The 21,526-nt window shown below is 43.0% G+C and overlaps 1 protein-coding gene across 1 annotated transcript in view; it reads right to left on the reverse strand.

Annotated features, from left to right (window-relative positions):
* Window positions 1–477: 477 nt before the first annotated feature.
* Window positions 478–21,526, reverse strand: part of LOC143775218 (low molecular weight neuronal intermediate filament-like) — a 38,468-nt gene continuing 17,419 nt past the window's right edge. The window contains exons 2-4 of the mRNA XM_077263091.1: window positions 8,116–8,436; window positions 7,163–7,287; window positions 478–6,688 (exon numbers count right to left, since the gene is read on the reverse strand). Coding sequence (XP_077119206.1) covers window positions 6,427–6,688; window positions 7,163–7,287; window positions 8,116–8,436 — 708 coding nt within the window. The 3' untranslated portion in view covers window positions 478–6,426. The remainder of the gene's footprint in view (window positions 6,689–7,162; window positions 7,288–8,115; window positions 8,437–21,526) is intronic.

Genomic DNA, 21,526 nt, shown 5'->3' on the forward strand with positions numbered 1-21,526 from the left:
ATGTTGTTCACTGTTCCTTCTTTCCACCATATCATATTAAATTGTACTTTAGGTATGAACATAATTTGTTAATGATCCCACTGTTTGGTAGGGTCTATGAGAACTTTCAGGCCCTTCTGTAATGTTTGACCTTCCTCCTATTTCACATTGCCCAATTTTGATTTGTTAATAAATGCTAATCAGGAGTCAAACTTGAACCTTGAGAGCCCAATGCAAATCTGAATCACATTACTACACCTGCTATGTGTTATTTGCAGTAGAGGGTCTTAGCCCCCTTAGGAACCATGGCCAGAGTGTCGCTACCCCCCGGACGGTAATCTCACCCATCTAACCTGTCAATTTGTAGTGGAAACATTTTGCAGACATGGGTGGAACCGATTTTGCTAGGATAGTTTTTATCCAAAAACATTCAGAAATTATCAAATTTACAAGCAAAAGCAAAAAAAAATTTACAAACCAAAAAAAACCCCAAAGCTCTTCATGGTGTTACTGTAATCTTTTATTATTGTCCTCCAAGTCAAAACTCAGATCTACAGACAAGATCATGCAAGAATTCCTCGACTGCCATATTGACATGAATCGTACACATGGCTAATTCCTTAATATGCAGGTCTCTCATTTATCCCATAGGCCTCATCTATTGGAGACATCTTTATTCTGTGTTTTAGTATTGTTTCCTTAATAACTGGGTTGTACGTAAGTGGGAATATCACACAGCACCTTGAGCCTCAGATTATAGAATAACCAAACATTTCCTGATGCATGTGAATGTTAAATGTTAACTTTTGTGGAGGCAGATTTGTAGTAATGGGCGCTGAATATAATTCACAAGGAACCAGGTTTGATAAGCCAATTTACTGGTCCATGATGATCTAAAGAGATTGTATGAGATTAAAACGAATAGATAACTGTCCTAGAAGCAGCACAACTCCATAGGAATCATCTGGAACTGATAGATAATTGGCTTTGACTAGTATTCGAGCTGTTTCTGGGAAAAAAGTAATCTCATATAAACTCTTTAGCTGTAGTGAATGCTGCATGGGCCCGATGAATGCCTTTTTCCAGTGTATAAGTTAACAAGGGCCATATTGATGAAGAAATGATGTCTAGCTCAATGTGAACCCCCAAAAATCCTTCATCATACTCATAATATCCGTGTGTTTGAAAAAGATTTCTAAAGATAGCCTCTTCTCCTGGATGTCTGGAGAGACAAGATCCTACAGGAGACCTCTCCCAAACACGCTCATAGTACATGATCTGATAAGTACACGTGAATACCAGATTGTGATTGATCTTTCTTCTAATCCATCATCGTTCTCTACTGTCCATCCACCTTTCACACTTTCTACTGTCATGAAGGGTAATGTAAAGGCCAATAGCTATAATAGTTTTCGCATGTTTCCTGCTGTGACTTGTGTAACTAATGGTTATGGCAGTGATGAGAATAATGGCTTCTCTTTGCAACCAGGTAGACGGATAGTGACTGTCATAAATAAAACCAGAAGATATATGATTGGAGCCCATGATAAAAAAAGATCCACATCACATCTGATGCACATAAACCAGGAACACTGGAGTTTATGAACCTTTGACCAGGATAATCTGCAGTTTACCAATCCAGTAAGCAAACCCAATCATGCCTAGAAGTCATTTTTAGACTTTAATATGGATTCATGGCTACATAGTATATGACCAGCAGATGCAAGAACATTAGACAACTACTGGCCAAAGTTGATTAATCAGCAGTCATTACTCCCAATCTTTGGGAGTTTCATGGAAAGGTGACCAGCTGGACACACCATGGGAGAAAAAAAGAGTTTAATAAATCCAACAAAGGCAATCCAGTTTTACCAAAAGAGAGAACAATTGGTGTTCATAGTTAACGGGCTTGGCCAGCCCTTATAATTTGTTTTATAACCAGGTCCAGCTATTGTGGCCACTAATTGGCTGAAACGGACACAAACAGCCAATAGATTTAGTAGGTTGTATGAGATTAATCGGTAAATTGCAAGAGATTGAGATCATGCATATTGCATGGTTGATACCAGGGCAGGCAAAATATTGTAATTTCAGTGCTTTAAAATGAAGTGGGTGAGAAATCAGGCAGAGACGTAACCCAGTCACCCATCGATGGAAAACACACAAGGGTCTGGATGGAAGCATGCGTTAATCCGCAACATCATACTAGAAAGAACTTGGGAGCTTATCAGAAAGTGTTGGAGAAAGATCTTACAGCTTCTAAGGGAGAATTAGTGTTTGATAAACTAAATTGTTTCATGGACCAGGGAGTAAAATATGCCATGATGGGTCAATTAGTGCTCTTAGGGTTCCTTCAAGTCAGGGGTGTTACAAAATGCTAAGACCATTGAGGACATAGCAGAAGCCTTGCTATCAAATGTAAGAACTCTACTGGCCAAGGTGAAGTATGATGACGGTGTGAGCTTATTCGCAAGCACTCCTTCAGTGGCTTCAGATGAGATTAGGAGATTCTAGAGGACTATGGCCAGCTGCCATTGTAGGGCTAGTCCCAATATCACCAGATACCCAATATGGTCAATGTACTTGGCATCTGAATATGGTTAACATTACCCACTAATGATTTAATTAGTTCCATTTTCTGCTCTGTCTCTAACCTCTTTCTCTTTTCCACCTTTCTTTTTTATCTCAACATTCCCTTTTTTTTGTCTAGACTAAATTTGGCCATTGAAAGCGTTTGATTATTTTTTATGCTGTAGCATTTACTATCACACCTTTGTATTCTTGGCTGCTGCTTATACCGTTCAAAGGTTTTTCTCCTCTTTTCCTTTGCTTATTTTTCTATATTTTTTTTCTTAATAAAAAGATATGTGGAAAAAGACCAACTAACACACTTTTGCTGTTTTAGGCGCAGAATAAGAAAATGTGGCCCTAATTCTAAGTGCAATTCAAGGGCTAATGAGAGTTAATAGCCAAAGGGATTAAGTTCAAGTTATGGGTTATTTCCAGGGCAAGTTTAATCATTTGCTGCAAGATGCTCATGACATTGGTGATGTGACTCAGTATGAATCAGATGCTCTTGCATTCATTGCCCTTCAGGAACAGTTGTAAACTAACAAAATAATAATGTTGCAGACCCTCTTAAATGGCCATTGACTATGATGAAATGGGCCCTAATTGGGCAGAAAAAAAAGAATTTGCTAAGAAACTGGATGAATGATGGATAGTAGGATAATGATTTATTCCAGTCAAGATGCCTATAACTGTACTTTTGATGCATTAGCACAAATTCAAAGACATGTTATCCCCTTTTAATACAAATATATGACTGGTTCATCAGAAGCCAAGGGGCTAACAATGTAAGATATATCCGCTGAGGGAACTCCAGGCTACCTCCTCTTGTGGACTAGAAAATTCAGACATGATATGCCCATATGGGTTTATAAGCCTTACTGGGAAAATAAGGAAACGACTTGCCACCCTGATAATAGAGGACCTTAGAGGGAATTTATTCTGGCAACTCAATAGTGAAGAATTGTGTTTCCACATTTCTACAAAACATTACGTGACTTATAATACTCCAAACTGCTCTGTCACAAAACTACGTACTTTCCCCTGTATTGCATTCTATTAAGAGACAGATTGTGGATATCTATGTGCACAATTATTAGGCAAGTGAGTATTTTGACCATAGAATCATTTTTATGCAGATTTTCCAACTCCAAGCTGTATAAACCCGAATGCTTATTGGATGAAGCAGATCATTTGATGTATATTTGTATAATCAGGGGTATGTGGCCTATGGATATCAATGCTCTTTATCAAGGTATGCAGAATTAGGCAGCTTGCTTTCCATTGCTGTCATATTCCAGACCTGCACCCTCCCTGGAGCCCAGAAGTATAAGGCTCTCAGTGCTTAGAGACATGGCCGAGGTAAGTAAGGCTGAAACCTAACCTCCGCTGAACAAGGCCCAGAAGTACAAGGTGTTCAGTGCTCAGAGACATGTCTGAGGTAAGTAAGGATGAAACCTAACCTCCGCTGAACAAGACCCAGAAGTACAAGGTGTTCAGTGCTCAGACACATGGCTGAGGTAAGTAAGGATGAAACCTAACCTCCGCTGAACAAGGCCCAGAAGTACAAGGTGTTCAGTGCTCAGAGACATGGCTGAGGTAAGCAAGGCTGAAACTCGACCTCCACTGAAAAAGGCCCAGAAGTACAAGGTGCTCAGTGCTCAGAGACATGGCCGAGGTAAGCAAGGCTGAAACCCAACCTCCACTGAACAAGACACAGAAGAGAAACTTCAAGACTGGGCCAAGAAATATCTGAAGACAGATTTTTGTAATTTTTTTTATGCAGTGATGATATGAAAGTGACTATTGACGGACCAGATGGATGGGCCCATGGATGAATACATAATGGGCCCAGACCTCCACCTCAACTCACGGGTTGAAGATGGACTCAAAATCAATTTATAAACCTACTGTAAGTTTTTAGAAGATACTTTCTTCAAGCAGTGTTACAGGAAAAAGTTTGCATCTTTCAAGAAACCATGATTTTTATGCAGGGCAATGCTCTATTGCATGCATCGAAGTCTCCACTACTTGGCTGCCAATAAAGGCCATAAACATGAAATAATAATCACATCGCCCTTTCCACTACTGACCTAAGCCCTATTGACAACTTATAGGCCCTTCATAAATGGGAGATTTGCGGTGAAGGAAAACAGTCACCTCTCTGAACAGTGTCTGGGAGGCTGTGGTTGGTGCTGCCCCAAAAGTTGATCATTAGCAGATTAAGAAACTGACAGACTCCATGGATGGATGGAGCTTATGACTGTTATTGAAAAGAAGGGAGATTATATTGGTCACTGATATCTTTTTGAAATGTCAGACATTTGATTTGGATGTTTTAGTTCTTTGGTTATTGTTCTTATTTTAACAGATGAAAATAAACAAATTATCTTGTTCTTTTCAGAAAATCTCAGGCTTCAGGAGATTTGTACATTATTTGTCTTGTTTCATCTTGTGGTTACCCTGTCTTCTAATTATTTGTCTTTATAGTAAATAGATTTTCAACATAAGAAGGCTGACAAGGGACTATCTGATGTAGATGGATTACTCCACATACAGAATTTATATGAAAAACCCAGTGATTAGGTGCCACTGGAGGGTCAATATGTCATCTATGAAAAATGAATGCTACTGATGATCAAACCTACGGGTTCCATAATCAGACTCATGGAGAACAACACCTTCATGCCTCTCCTATTAAGTTGTATCTGTACCCCTCTCACCCATCTTACAATTATACTGTTGAAAACTTTGTTAAGGTGGCCTTTGTCCTGGTAGATCTATGTGCTAATTGTATTCCTTGGGAAAGGTGGAGAAATTACCGGTAAGCAGTATATTGTGGCAGTGGAAGAATCCATTGAATAACTGCAACTATGGAGCAGCGGAACTTTAAAATTGGTCTTATACTTTAGATAAAAGCTGTCTGAACCTACTGACAGAAGACATCAGAGGGGATCATGATACAACCTGTCGAATTTCAATAGTTTTCAATTGCTTGAAGGTCAGATAAGCCGCTGCCAGGACCTCAGATACATGAAAGTTTGGCTGAGCCTTCTTATGATTGGGAGAAATAGGTGTCAGCCAAACCACGTCTGCTATTTAATGTGTATGGCCAGATTGGGAGGTCGAAATTGCCAAAGTATTGAGATTAACATATTTAGTTTAAACCATGAAGGCTGCTGAAGTCAAATACTGAGAATGGAGTCCGAGAATGAGTATGCCGAAGTGCCAACAAATGATTTCAAATGTGTGATACTATTTCCATCTTGTTTTGCATGAAAAAAGTATAAAATCTCTAGAATCAGAATTCAGGGCAGCAGCCATCTAGTTCTCGCCATGTGTGAATATCGCACTTGCTGGTACTACTTATCCCTTTGTAATCTGCTCTGCTGCGTGTCAGAATAAACTGCTGTCCCAAAGGCAGATTTTGTTCTGGTAACATATGTACATAAATCCGATAGCCCTATAAGGTGGTTTTGTTCGACACATATATATTTTTAGATATCAGAGTGATAAATACTTGCACTTGAGAAATTCTTTCATTTCAAGCGCCATGTAAATATCTGTCCTTAGTCTTTTCTCCTTTATATCTGAGATAAATGTTAGTAGTGAATTTATTTTGGTGAAATTTAATAAAAGGACACAATTAATCAGAGCAGTATATCACCGGTAAATATTACGTATTGTCATGGGGATGAAATAAATGAGATGAACTTAGTAACCTCATTGCAACAGGTGACAACTGGATAGAGCTTATCATTGGCTCTCAATATCTTTTGGCTTCTTTTTAACCAGTGCTAGCCTAGTTGCAAAAGATGAAAAAATAAAAGACAAGGTATTGTTATGGCAAGGTGTGTGTTTCGGCATACTGTAGCCAACTCAGTTCTTGGAGTGGGTCTTCTCTGAGGATGCTTCTCCTGACTTTGGCGCTTTGGGTTGACCCCCTCCCTTGCCTCCATCAGAAACTTCTTTTTTCTCATCTCTCTTGTCTTCTTTTTTCTCCTCTTTCCGGATAGTGACTGTGCTAGAAGTATAACCCTTCCCCCCGGAATAAGAGCCAGGGGAATATGGGTAACCAATGCCAAACATGCCGCCTCCTCCCACTGTGGTCAGACGGGTCTCCTCTCCCTCGAGGAGTTTCCTAGAAATAAGAATAAATATGGTTCAAGGGACACACATCAAAGTAGAATTTATATTAAAGGGTTAAAACAATTAGTGCTATAGATTGTTAGTTTTCTGTAGGAAATACAGATTAAAAAGTTCTGAACCTGGAAGGCAAAATATTTTCCACTGTTAATACTAAATGGGAAAACATTCAGTGGCATGGAGAAGGACTTAGGGATATTAGTGTCAGGTAGCTGCTGCCAAGGCACACAGGATCATGAGGTGCATTGAACGTGTCACAACACAAATTAGATCAAGCAAGTGAGGAAGAAATCATTTTTTTTTTAGATTTTGAGATTTGAGATGATTTAGCCTCATAGGTCCAGTATTCTCCTTTGTATGGAAATTGCAGGACAACAGGTTAAACATAATGTATGCATCTTTTTACATTTACTGTGTAATCATATTACGGCTAATGCCCCAGCCCGGCTACTCTTGTATGACCAATTACCTGTATGCAGCTATTTCAATATCCAAAGCCATTTTGACATTGAGCAGATCTTGGTATTCTCTCAGGTGACGAGCCATTTCTCCTTTAGTAGTTCTTAGAGCATTATCAAGTTGGTTGATGGTTTCCTAGAGAAATGATGAGATATTTGAAGATAATTATGAAGAAGAATCAGAACGTAGACGGATAACGTCAATAATTGATGTGTTCTGAATAGTAGCAGTGTTTCTTATTACTATTACTACTTTACTTAGTATTCCAGATTACCTGCAAAATCAGTATAAAGCTAAAAATTGAAAATGTGTCTAGCTATTATACCTTGTCTTTACGAAAGAATGGTTCTTCGGAGGTGAGTATTGTGTCATGCATGGTGTCCTGTAAGTGAGTATTATGTCCCGCATCCTGCCCCAGAGGTGAGTATTACGTCCCACATGGTGCTCCAGAAGTGAGTATTATGTCCCGCATCCTGCCCCAGAGGTGAGTATTACGTCCCACATGGTGCTCCAGAAGTGAGTATTATGTCCCACATGGTGCTCTGGAGGTATTATGTCATATATGGTGCCCCAGAAGTGAGTATTATGTCACACATGGTGCCCTGTAGATGAGTATTATGTCATACATGGTGCTCCAGAAGTGAGTATTATGTCCCACATGGTGCTCCGGAGGTATTATGTCATACATGGTGCCCCAGAGGTGAGCATTATGTCCCACATGGTGCCCCAGAGGTAAGTATTATGTCACGCATGGTGCCCCGGAGATGAGTATTATGTCATACATGGTGCTCCGGAGGTGAGTATTATGTCCCACATGGTGCTCTGGAGGTATTATGTCATATATGGTGCCCCAGAGGTGAGTATTATGTCACGCATGGTGCCCGAGAGGTGAGTATTATGTCATACATGTAGAGAGGCAGTTCTCTAACACTGGCTGAAAAAGAGACTTTGCGGAAGTGTTACCTGCATTTGCAGTATCTCTTCATTGTTCCTGTCCTCCGCCTCCTGGAGCTGCCTCTCAAGTGACTCATTAGCACTGCGTAGGGCGTCAATCTCCAGAGTTCGGGCTTGTAGTTGTCTTCGATATTCTGAGAGCTCTTCCTTGGCTTGACGAATGTTGTCGTTGTTGCGGGCAGCCTCTTGAGACACGTTGGCAATCTTGGCATGGTACCACTCTTCAGCTGATTGCTGATTACGAGTGGAAAGTACTTCATATTGCATGCGTATTTCCTTTAGAGCAGCTGTGAGGTCGGGCTTACTGACCACATCCATCTCTACAGTGATCTGCAAGACAAAATGTTATACAAGTCAGTCCCCAGCAGAACACTCTTTCTCCACCACTGTGTATCTGATTTCCTCCTCTCTTCCTCTGCCATGTGCCCGTTCAATCTTTCTTCACGCCTGCAATGTGTTAGCAGAGGTGGAAAAGGAATGGTCTAAGTGCAAGATCACTCCTTTTCCACGGATAATAACAAGGTCACACCACCCCTTCTTGCTTTTTCCTAGGCTTTCGCTCGACCACCTCTGCCATGTGCCAGACCACCATTTCTGTATCTCTAAGTAGCTCCAGACCATTTATCCATATACCTGTGCTATGTGCCAGACCACTTCTACTCCAACCCACCAATATTCCAGACCATATCACTGCTTTCTGCATAGTTGAAGTCAATAATTTTCTCCCTTCTGCCAATGACCAAACCACAACTTCTCCATTTCTGCTGTGTGCCAGACCACTGCTTCTTCACCTCTGATAGCGTAAGACCTTTCCTTCCCAGAAATCCTATGCCAAGATTTTTCTATGCCACTTATTATTTATAGGGTCTGAGAAAAAAACTAAAATTACAAATGCATTTATTTATCTAACAAAAATATCTAAAAAAAATTGTGCCAGAAACAAATCAAGATAAATATGGTAAAATGGGTGTTTAATTGGCCAAAATCTTAATTTAATTAATGTCTCTTGTAGATTGTGAGCCCTCGTGTGCAGGGTTCTCTCTCCTCCTGTACCAGTTGTGACCTGTATTGTTTAAGATTATTGTACTTGTTATTATTATGTATACCCCTCCTCACATGTAATGCGCCATGGAATAAATGGAGCTATAATAGTAAATAATAATAATATTATCTGAACATAGTAATGGTCAGAAGTGACCAATAAGGGATAAGTGACAATGTACAGGTCCTTCTCAAAAAATTAGCATATAGTGTTAAATTTCATTATTTACCATAATGTAATGATTACAATTAAACTTTCATATATTATAGATTCATTATCCACCAACTGAAATTTGTCAGGTCTTTTATTGTTTTAATACTGATGATTTTGGCCTACAACTCCTGATAACCCAAAAAACCTGTCTCAATAAATTAGCATATCAAGAAAAGGTTCTCTAAACGACCTATTACCCTAATCTTCTGAATCAACTAATTAACTCTAAACACATGCAAAAGATACCTGAGGCTTTTAAAAACTCCCTGCCTGGTTCATTACTCAAAACCCCCATCATGGGTAAGACTAGCGACCTGACAGATGTCAAGAAGGCCATCATTGACACCCTCAAGCAAGAGGGTAAGACCCAGAAAGAAATTTCTCAACAAATAGGCTGTTCCCAGAGTGCTGTATCAAGGCACCTCAATGGTAAGTCTGTTGGAAGGAAACAATGTGGCAGAAAACGCTGTACAACGAGAAGAGGTGACCGGACCCTGAGGAAGATTGTGGAGAAGGACCGATTCCAGACCTTGGGGAACCTGAGGAAGCAGTGGACTGAGTCTGGTGTGGAAACATCCAGAGCCACCGTGCACAGGCGTGTGCAGGAAATGGGCTACAGGTGCCGCATTCCCCAGGTAAAGCCACTTTTGAACCATAAACAGCGGCAGAAGCGCCTGACCTGGGCTACAGAGAAGCAGCACTGGACTGTTGCTAAGTGGTCCCAAGTACTTTTTTCTGATGAAAGCAAATTTTGCATGTCATTCGGAAATCAAGGTGCCAGAGTCTGGAGGAAGACTGGGGAGAAGGAAATGCCAAAATGCCTGAAGTCCAGTGTCAAGTACCCAGTCAGTGATGGTGTGGGGTGCCATGTCAGCTGCTGGTGTTGGTCCACTGTGTTTCATCAAGGGCAGGGTCAATGCAGCTAGCTATCAGGAGATTTTGGAGCACTTCATGCTTCCTGGCACCTGCTCACAGTGCCAAAACCACTGGTAAATGGTTTACTGACCATGGTATTACTGTGCTCAATTGGCCTGCCAACTCTCCTGACCTGAACCCCATAGAGAATCTGTGGGATATTGTGAAGAGAAAGTTGAGAGACGCAAGACCCAACACTCTGGATGAGCTTAAGGCCGCTATTGAAGCATCCTGGGCCTCCATAACATCTCAGCAGTGTCACAGGCTGATTGCCTCCATGCCACGCCGCATTGAAGCAGTCATTTCTGCCAAAGGATTCCCGACCAAGTATTGAGTGCATAACTGAACATTATTATTTGATGGTTTTTTGTTTGTTATTAAAAAACACTTTTATTTGATTGGACGGGTGAAATATGCTAATTTATTGAGACAGGTTTTTTGGGTTATCAGGAGTTGTAGGCCAAAATCATCAGTATTAAAACAATAAAAGACCTGACAAATTTCAGTTGGTGGATAATGAATCTATAATATATGAAAGTTTAATTGTAATCATTACATTATGGTAAATAATGAAATTTAACACTATATGCTAATTTTTTGAGAAGGACCTGTATAGCTAAATAACTGTAGTTCCAATAGGATGTCTGCAACATGTAACTCCAATCATGGAAGTTGTCTTCAAATCCACGGTGTTATTAGCCCTGAGTCGTTATTTCCAAGTCCACAGTACTGTGATTATATTACGATTATAGATTATATGTCATATATCTCAAACATAAAACTACACTGTGCAAACATCTGATTAATCCATTCACAATAGAATGCTGGCCATGAAAGTGTTAAGCCAATGACTGCTGATGCTGACTGTAAATCCCAGCAGAGGATCCAATGAATTGTGGGTAAGACAAATGCATTAAATGAACAGCTGGACATTGGGGATTGGGAAAATAAGTGCCTGCTCCACGGTGCGATCTTTAGAAATCTTATTATCATCCATCTACCAGAGGAAACACTTGTGCGCTGAGCAGTGGAGTCTGGAAGACATCTCTGTACAGAAGCCTGAGACCGGCATCCGCGGCTGTGTCATTATATCGCATGGCGTCCGGTCTGGGTTTATAAACCTTCCCAATAGCCAGTAATAAAAAGAAGGATCTATTTGTTTTGCACCATTTCCCTTAATTGGGCACAGCTGTCATTCTATTCAGGGTTATAATCACAATTAAAGGGGTTGTCCACCTCTGATTTATTTTTACAGAGCCTGTCCATTATGCAGTAAAATAATAAAATGAAGTATACTCGCCTTACTAATCCCTTAGCTTCTTTTACAACACTGCCTGTGTAACAACTCTGCTGGCATCACGGCATGGCCTCGCACCTCCCACACTATCTTACCCACTGCTCCAGGTCATGATGTGGTTTCTGTTTCTTGCCAGCTCCATGTTCTGTGTCTCTGCTCTCTGCATGCTTCATGGTTCTGTGTATAGAGGGGCGGCGCCTGAACTCTCTGGTTCTTATAGGAATCAGGTGCATCTGTCCAATCTGTTCCTGACCAATTGCCAGGAGACCTCCAGTAGTATTTAGTTCAGCTCCACCCAGTGTTCTGGGCCTGTGCAATGTGTTAGCTCAGTTAGTGTCTTGCTTCTGAGTTTGCCTGGCCTTTCTCTGAGTTACTCCCTCTCTGGAGGATTTTCTGTGTTATTTCCTTGGTCTTGTTGTCCGCCCACCAGGAGGCAGTATATCCTGGTCCCAGTGTCTTTGTCCTTGTGTCTTGTTCCATTGCCTTGTCTGCACTTAGTCTTATCTCTGTCTCCTAGTCTTTGGCTTCCTTCCCTGTTGTCTTTCCTTGTATTCTCAGTCTGCTTACACTCCGCACTCTTGCAGCTCTGCCTGCTCTGAACCTTTGTTACTTTACCTCTGCTCCTCACTTCTGCGTTTCTGCTCCTTTCTACTCAGCTTATCTTCTGCTGTTGCAGTTATCCCTTGCTGCAGCTTCTCTCCACATTCTTTGTGGCTCTGCTCAGCTTTGCTGCAGAGACCCCTCCCGCAGCACCTCTCCGCTCCTTGCGGTTCTACCTGGCTCCGCTCCTTGCGGTTCTACCTGGCTCCGCTCCTTGCGGTTCTACCTGGCTCCGCTCCTTGCTGTTCTACCTGGCTCCGCTCCTTGCGGTTCTACCTGGCTCCGCTCCTTGCGGTTCTACCTGGCTCCGCTCCTTGCGGTTCTACCTGGCTCCGCTCCTTGCGGTTCTACCTGGCTCCGCTCTTCGCGGTTCTACTTCTCCTGCACTTGGCTCCGCCGCCAGCTCTTGGCTCCGCCTTCTGCCTGTCTGCACTTGGCTCCGCCTCCAGCTCTTGGCTCCGCCTCCTGCATTTCTGTTCTTGGCTCTAGCTCCTATGCTTTCGCTCTGCATCCGCTCTTGCGGTCTTTATCTACTTATTCCTAGGTCCTCGTGTCTGAACAGATTCTTACCCGCTCTACATACCTGCCTGCAGACCGGTCCCTACCGGTTCTTCCAGTGTACCAGTCTTGTCCACCAGTCCTGCCAGAGAGCCAGCCGTGCCCGCCTGCCTACCAGAGAGCCAGCCGTGCCCGCCTGCCTGACAGTGTTCCTGTTGTACCCGTCTGCCTGCCTATGTGCCAGCCGTGCCCGCTTGCTTGTCTATGTTCCGTTCCCCGGTGGGATCAGCAGCCACAACCAGACTCCACCCTGGAGTGGTACCTGGTAGCTTCCTATTGCACAAGTCTGACCTCACCATCAGAGTCTCCAGCGAACACCTAGGAAGCTACTTAGTTACGCCCCTTCCAGGGAGGTTTGGTCTGTGGTCCAGTGGGGCCACTCCCCCGCACGCCCGTGCCAACCAGTCTGGGCGCGAGCATGACAGCCTGGTTCCCTCGCCGGTCTCAGTATTTCCTCTTTCGGCTAAGTGGTCAAGTGACAACTGCAGCCAATCGCAGGTTATAGTGGTGATTTGTTTATCACTGCTGCGAACAGTGATTGGCTGCAGTGATCATTTGTTTGTGTCGCTAAGAAAGGAAGCACGGACCTTGATGGGGGAACTAGGCAGGGTTGGAAATGGCAGGAAAACACAAAGTGGAAGCTGAAGCATAACTGTTACACCAGACACTAACTCCAGGCGACTCCCCTAGAGACGATGGTAATGCTGAGGAAGGAGGGCTTGCCGCGGTTGAGGCACGGGACACATTGCCATCACATTAATAATCAGCTGGTCTTGACACTTGCCTCTCGCATGATCCTCCTCAAACAAGAGACTTGGAGTTTCTAGATCCTGTCTTGTCAGCAGCGTCCATGATCTGAGCCCACTGTGTGGCACCCCAGGAGTTCGGGTACCACAGTAGTGCTGCCTTCCACTCGGGGAGGGTAGTGCTATGCCAGGAAACAAGAGGGATCTCTTTGGCAGGTAAACCTCACACACAACACCTTCTGAATCCAGGCCAGGAGGGGGAGCTCAAAACCCTGTTTTAGGGCAGCTTCCCTGAATAAACATACTGGTTTGGAGGAGGAGTTAGCCAGTCTGAGAGTGACAGTGGACAGAGACAGTTGGTCCAGAGAGACCAGTGAGTGCAGTTGAGTCTGGAGAGCAGACAGGAAAGGAGCAGAGGAGAGATTTCAGGGCTCAAGGAGGCTGCAAGTGGGCCTCCGAGGAGCCAAAGCACAGAAACCGGGTAACGGGAGCCCGAGGCTAGAGTGGAACTGTAGGACACCTAGCAGAACCGGAGGGCAAAGCACTACACGTATACTGCCCAAATTAAGCCTGTGGTACAGCAGCACCCTGGAGCCTGGTAAACCTGGTAAACCAGGTAAAGACTTTACAACTTGTGTCCTTTACTCATTGACCGGCAAACACCATGATCAACATACACTCTAGGACCCCTGGGGACGCTGCTTCACCTGTGGGAAGCGTCACCATCATTGCTGCAAGAACATCCCCCAGAGGACCCCTTTATAGCAGTGTTGGTCCCCCTATTGACCCAACACCACATGGTGGCGTCACGACAGGCTTATTCACAAATCCCCTTTAAAGACCGTTCCCTTTTACAGTGAGTCCCACGGCCACGGACCGGGTTGCAGCCACCGTGACATCCCCCTTAATAGCGACCGGACCCAGTGCCGAGTACCCCGCTGTCCTGGTGGGCGACTCAACTGTAACGCTGGTTGATGTGGACCCACTGCGCCACGTGCTGGCCTTACCCTGGAGGGGCCTTAACTAAGTTACTTGACTTATTTGGAGATCTCCTTGTTCTTCATAGTGTAGTTTGGTTAGTGGTGCCTCTTGCTTAATGGTGTTGCAGCCTCTGTGACCTTACCGTACAGGTGTGTATGTACTGAGAGACCAGGTGATGCTTAGATTGCACGCTGGTGGACTTCCTTTCATTAAGCATGTGACTTAGGCTGGTGTCCCACTTGCAACTGCAATGCGAGAAACTCGCGCGAGTCTCTCGCCTCAATACCCGGCACTGCCGCCAGCACTCAGGACCGAAGCGGCTGCATGTATTTCTACTCTGCTGAACGCTCCAGTCCGAACCGCCGGCGCAGTGCTGGGTATTGAGGCGACAGACTCGCGCGAGTTTCTCGCATTGCAGTTGCAAGTGTGACCCCGGCCTTATGAATGTAATTGCTTGCACCAGAAATTTTTAGGGGTTTCATTCGAAAAGAAGTGAATAGATATGCACATGCCAATTTTTAGTTATTTGATCCCATGAATTTAGTTTATGCCTACATTTTTCTCACTTCCCTTCACCAACTTACACTTTTTAGTGCTCATGATCACACACAAATCAGATTACAAAAACATTTAATCACAGGTTGTAATGTAACAAAATAGGTAAAAAGCCAAGGGGGAAGTTCTGGGAATACTTTTGCAAGCCACTGTAGCAGAACAGAGTCTGACGTAAGAGGGTTATTCAAAGATTTGTATGAAGTAGAAAAATCTTAGTAAGAGAATCTATTATCCGAGGAGATTTGACAGATGAGGAAATGTACTTGTAAATCTAATATACCGCCATCTTCTATGATTTTATTACGTGAAATGATTACCTGCTATAGTACATAGCATAAATCAAAGTGACAGATCACATCTAAAAATAGCAACGCAAAAGCAAAAATCAATATAGAAAATAAGGTTGACAAGCCGTGTCAGGACACAATACAAAGGAACGGTGTGCACATGTGCCCCTTCTGTATTTACTACGAGGCGACATTAGTGATCATCTTAGACATGGGATTAAGACAAGAAGAGCGGAGAATGTTACAGATGGCTAATCCTGACTACAATAGATAAAGATATAAATCGGAGCTGATATGTCAGAGATATATATAAGGGCTTTATCAGATCTAATGCAAAGGCAAATTGGTACAGCTGCCCATAGCAACCAATCAGAATGTAGCTCTTATTTCTCAGAAGCACTATGTAGAATGTAAGCAGAAACCTGATTGGTCTCCATGAGGAACTGCTACACTCTTCTACCAATTTTAAGAATTGTCCACCTTGTAAATTTAAAGGAAGACTGTACCAGCCTATGCTTGTAGCGCGGGGTGGTAGAGGCGGGTGAGGCACTGGTCCTCTCCTGTGACACCCCTATGCGCTACATGATAGAGTGGGTCCTCCTGACTGGGTGTTGGTGTAGTACGGGCCTTGCGCCTGTACAGGCCACCTTTAGCCAAAGGTGTTGGCTGACCAGGACCACAATTCCACAGATTAATAAAGGAGACTTCTGTTCACACATGGGGACTTTACTGAACTTGATAAGGGTCATGTACATGGGTTAGAGGGTACACAGTCTTAAACAAGTTTCCTTCACAGTAAGAAGCCTTTTCATTCCTATTATATCCTTCCTCTAAGGCTACTCCAGGACTCTGCATCTGTTTCATGCTATGTCACCACAGCCCAGCTTCTGAGCCACATTCCTGATCAACGAGGTTCTCTGTACTCGCTCAGCGGTTCCACGTGCTATCACTATGGACAGGGCCCTGGATCTACCACATGGAACTCCCACTAGTCCCACACTCTGTATCTTCTTTAGGTCTGTTATCTTCAGCACTAGCTGGCACCCGGGTTCCTTGTGACTCAGCATCTTATCTGATAACGTCTTCTGGAAGGTCTCAGTCTTGTCAACAACTCTCGTTAGGATCTCTCTATTCCTTGCTGCAGTGTCTTCTAGCTGTAGATCACCCCCTTGGCAGCACTACACACTTGTTACTCTCCAAACTCTATCTTGTCTTGTGTCTGACTAACTATCAGGAAGTAGTCTGCTTTCCCTGGCACTAGCCCCTCCCACTGTGGGCTAGTCCCAACTCTTAACTCTCACTTACCTTGCTGTCTGTTGCTGGGCAGGACTTCTCTACAAAAAAATATTTTACAGCCAACTATCTATGTCCTTTACTATACATTACCAGTACTATGCATTAACTTATCACAGTCTATGTCACGGTACATTGTAATTTACACTATATCACATGACTACCTAAAACATTTAAAAACCGCAACACATAGTTTACACTTCACATGACACTATATATATATATATATATATATATATATATATATATATATATATATATATATATATATATATATATATATAAAACACCGCACAAGGAATGCGACAAAACAGTCCACACCCCTTACACGTTCTAACACTCCACAATCAGCCATTAGCCCTCAAGAGTGCGTTCTGCATGGGAAATAAGTTATCATTACGTCTGCTTTTCATATGAATGGATACCATGTCTTTTTGCTGAGTTTTTAGAGCAGAACCTCTATGTTTTTAGAAGAATTTGGAGAATTTCAAAAATCCTGAAAAAACCTTTTGTGTGCACATACCCCTATAGGTCTTGACAAGAGTTTCCCATCAATAATATCTGTATGCCTTCATAGGTACTGCATACTGATCATTATTACATTTTATTGGCCAACATTAATTGTGCTTTACTTGCTGCAATCACTTGTCCCCTTTTAGAAAATCTTGGACTATGGGCACAATTTTTAATAAAAAAAAGTGTTATCCTCCGCGCTACACTGCTGAGGGTACGTGCACACGTTGCGGATCTTGCTGCGCATCCACAGCGGATTGGCCGCTGTGGATTCGCGGCAGTTTTCCATGAGTTTACAGTACCATGTAAACCTATGGAAAACAAAGTCCGCAGTGCACATGCTGCGGAAACAAACGCGCGGAAACGCTGCGTTGTTTATTCCGCAGCATGTCAATTCTTTGTGCGGATTCCGCAGAGGTTTACACCTGCTCCATAATAGGAATCCGCAGGTGTAAAACCGCAAGTGAAATCCGCACAAAAAACACGGAAAAACCACGGTAAATCTGCAGTAATTCCGCAGAAATATAAGATAAGGCAGATGGTGGCCACCTCACCAGGCGTAAGGGCATTGGGGGACACCCGGTTTGGAGTTAGGAGTGGGTCACAGAACTGGGATCTGTATCTATAGGACATTTGATACGCTGTAAATGTCTAAGGTGAAAATTTTATGTCAACCTTTAAAAGAAATTTCTCATAATCTAAATAAATACAAACTTCTGTGCTGATTAATTTTAACATTTATCTTTAAAAATATCCAAGTTTTTTTTTCACGTTATACTAAATATCCCATATAAATAAAGTGGTACATGGTAAAATCCTGTCTGCCATTAGCCACCACTAGGGGGAGCTACTGCCTGCTTTTACATTCAACTCCATAATAGAGCCATATGCATAAAGTGCTCTGAAATCCCTCTACATGTGACTGCAGGTAGACAGGATTTCTCATTGCACTCTGTGTCTGCAGGTGATTTAGATGTCCGTATCAGAAAAATGGAGCTGCACACAGTAAACTGTCACACATATTTGTAAATTTGTCTGATTCCATAGATTTGAGCAGCAAAATTGCCTCTTCCACCATCCATGAAAATAATCATACATGTTGGTATCAATATGCTCTATTTCTGGTCCATCCTCCCACCCCTAAGAGATATGAGCTGCTAATATTTTTCCCTCTCACTGCATACTCACAAACTTTGAGCATGCATGTTTATGGGGGAAGTTGTAGGCCATGGCTGTAGGTTGTACAAACATTCAGCGAACAGTTCTCTGATGTGTACGGTCAGCTCTATAGCAGTATACATTTTTGTTGCAGCATTTTGTGTGTTGTCGGCACTCATCTAACTTGGTGGGATCTGCTGACAATTTCACATGTATTTTGGGCACTGGAATTTAAGATGACCATACGTTGAATAGCTGTCAGTTATACTGTTGGTAGATTACATTAAATTAGTCAGAATCTGCAAAAAAAAATCTAATTTTATGGATAACTTTAAAGGGAATGTGTCAGATACGTTTACCCTTCCCCCACCCAAACTATTATAAATTTGTAGCCCTTTAAAATACAAGCCAAGTCTTTCTCTTTATGACCACAAAATACGGCTCCAGTAGCAAGAAATCACATTTTGAAGTTGTCTGGAAGTGCACTGGTGCGTGCCAATGCTCCGACGCGCGTCGGGCAGACATGTGAAGTCTGTGGTCAGTATGTACTATCCTGTCTATGGTTACTATCATGTGACTTTATAATATGGTCATGTTTTTCCCAACGTATTTACATGTGCATTTAGTAGATCCCTTTTTCTAGTGGTAGTCCTGGACCTTCCTATTCCCTTGTTTGCACTTTATCTAGTAATACAGGGTGGGCCATGTATATGGATACACTTAATAAAATGGGAATGGTTGGTGATATCAACTTTCTGTTTGTGGCACATTAGTATATGGGAGGGGGAAACTTTTCAAGATGGGTGGTGACCATGGCGGCCATTTTGAAGTCGGCCATTTTGGATCCAACTTTATTTTTTCAATGGCAAGAGGGTCATGTGACACATCAAACTTATTGAGAATTTCACAAGAAAAACAATGGTGTGCTTGGTTTTAACATAACTTTATTCTTTCATGAGTTATTTACAAGTTTCTCTTTATTTACAGCCATTGACATGTCGCAGAGGCTAACACGTGAGGAGCGGATATAAATTGTGTTGATGTCTGGTGAACGCAGTACCCGAGTCATTGTAGCAGATTCCAATGCAAGACACCCTATGCAAGAAAACTGTCACGATTCCCATGTTATTTAGGTGTATCCATATAAATGGCCCACCCAAAAAAGTTTGCCTCATCACTGAACATAATGTTCTGTGTAAACTGAGGGTCCTGTTCCAATTTTTGTTTTGCTCATTCTGCAAATTCAGCGCGCCGATCTGGGTCACCAACCATTCCAATTTCATTTAAGTGTATCCATATAAATGGCCCACCCTGTATATGTCATCAATTGGTTACATGAGGTTTATTTATTATATTGTGTAGTATATAATTCTATATATGCACTGACACCTTACTTTGTGACTACTCTTCTTTCTAGCTATTTATGTACCCTTGACCCTGTGATGTTCTGCCACAATTTGGGGGCTTGTATGTCCTAACAAGCAGCACCCTCCCCTGGCTGATTGACAGGTTGTTTGCTCGGATACAATGGCCCTGACCTGTCAATCAGTCACAAAGGGGGCTGCTAGGTAGAAATTACAGCGTGAGGCCAAAAAGCTCTAAGTGCATCGTCACGACCCAATGCACTTCCAGACACAACTTCAAAACGCAATTTCTCGCTGCTGGGCCAGAGCTTTGTGGTCATAAAGGAATCATGTGATTTATAATTTAAAGGGCTGCACAGTCATAGAAATGATTTATTGGGTGGGGAAGGTTAGTTCATGTTCACATGGTCAGTGTTTGGTGAGTTTTTTACCTCAGTATTTATAAGCCAAAACCAGGAGAGGAACAATCAGAGGAAAAGTATAATAGAAACACGTCACCACTTTTGTATTTATCACTCACTCCTGGCTTTGGCCTACAGATACTGAGGTAAAATACTTAAAGTGTGCACGTGGCCTTTAAAGTTTCCGACAGGTCTCCTTTAGTGCCAGCAATAGCTATTATTGCAGGTATCTCATGCAAAATGACTGGGTTTTTCCCTGAGTGAATTGGAAAACTGAGGCGCTTTTTTAAATCAGCAAGTCACTTCTTTCAGCCTTTTTGCAGCATTTATTCCTACCAAGAGAGTTGGTTTTGGCTGCAGAAACAAAAGCAGCAAAAACGCTCCATGTGAACATAGCCTTAGTGAATTAATAAAAAAAACGTACAGTGGGCCTGAGATTTCTATATATCCCATCCACTTTGCTGGAACTGGAAGATGCTGCGTTGTGGACACAGTGAGCATCAAAAACTCATGGTGGGAATTTAACCCAACGCTACGTTCCATCTCTCAGCACAGCCTCAGTGCTCCATTATACACAGGGATTTGTGTCTTGACCTTGAGAAACCTCTTCCTGAATAGATCTATCGACATCCACCCCTCCGGGGAGACTTCGTGCCTTTGTTCTGTCAGCCTTACGCCCACACATAGGCCCTGATTCATCATTGCAGTTTCTCCAGTTTTCTGAAGTAATTTGCATCTTTTTAGTACTTTACTATTTGTGCCTCATAAAAGATTTGTACCATTTTTTAAATTTAGGTTTTTTTGCTGATACATGGTGCCCAATCCATGGTTAGCAGGTATCAGGCGCTGACTGTATGACTAAAGCGCTGTAGTGTTTTAGTGAAAATCCTAGTTTATAAGCCACGGCTTCTCCCAGCCCGCAGGAAATAACCGCCATGTCTCGCCCTACTTATGCGAGAGACCTGTCACCCCAAGGCAGTGGGCAGGAAGAAACTGCCAGGGACCCACATGCAGGGGCGCCGCTATCATGGGGCAAGTTGAGCCCTTTGCTTCAGGCGGCAGTCGTCACTGAGAGACAGGGGGTGGCAGAGCGGCGGTCAGAACATCTGGTGCCGAGTCCGACTCTCCATAATCCCTGACATTTGCTGAGTGTCACTAGTGCGGTGCGCGCGCCCCTGCTCACAGCCCACAACCTAACCATTAGGTTAGTCACAACCCACGGTGTGCAATATCAGCCGGTCATCCCTGCACCCGCAGAGCAGCACACCACATATTGGCTGCTCTGTGCAAACAGGACCTGTGATGAGGTCACAGGAGGGGAGGAGTCAGCGGTCACATGATCGGGACCTCCATGGATTGCAGGACTTTGCTATGCTTGTTGCCATGGTAAGCTGCCTTATGTGTGGGGTCAGGAAGGGTTTACAGTGTGGATGTAGCAGAGCCGTGTGTGTACGAGGTGTACGGAATGGAGCTGAATGCATACCTCCCAACCATCCC

The sequence above is a fragment of the Ranitomeya variabilis genome, chromosome 5 (assembly GCF_051348905.1).
Source record: "Ranitomeya variabilis isolate aRanVar5 chromosome 5, aRanVar5.hap1, whole genome shotgun sequence".
NCBI classification, from domain to species: domain Eukaryota; kingdom Metazoa; phylum Chordata; class Amphibia; order Anura; family Dendrobatidae; genus Ranitomeya; species Ranitomeya variabilis.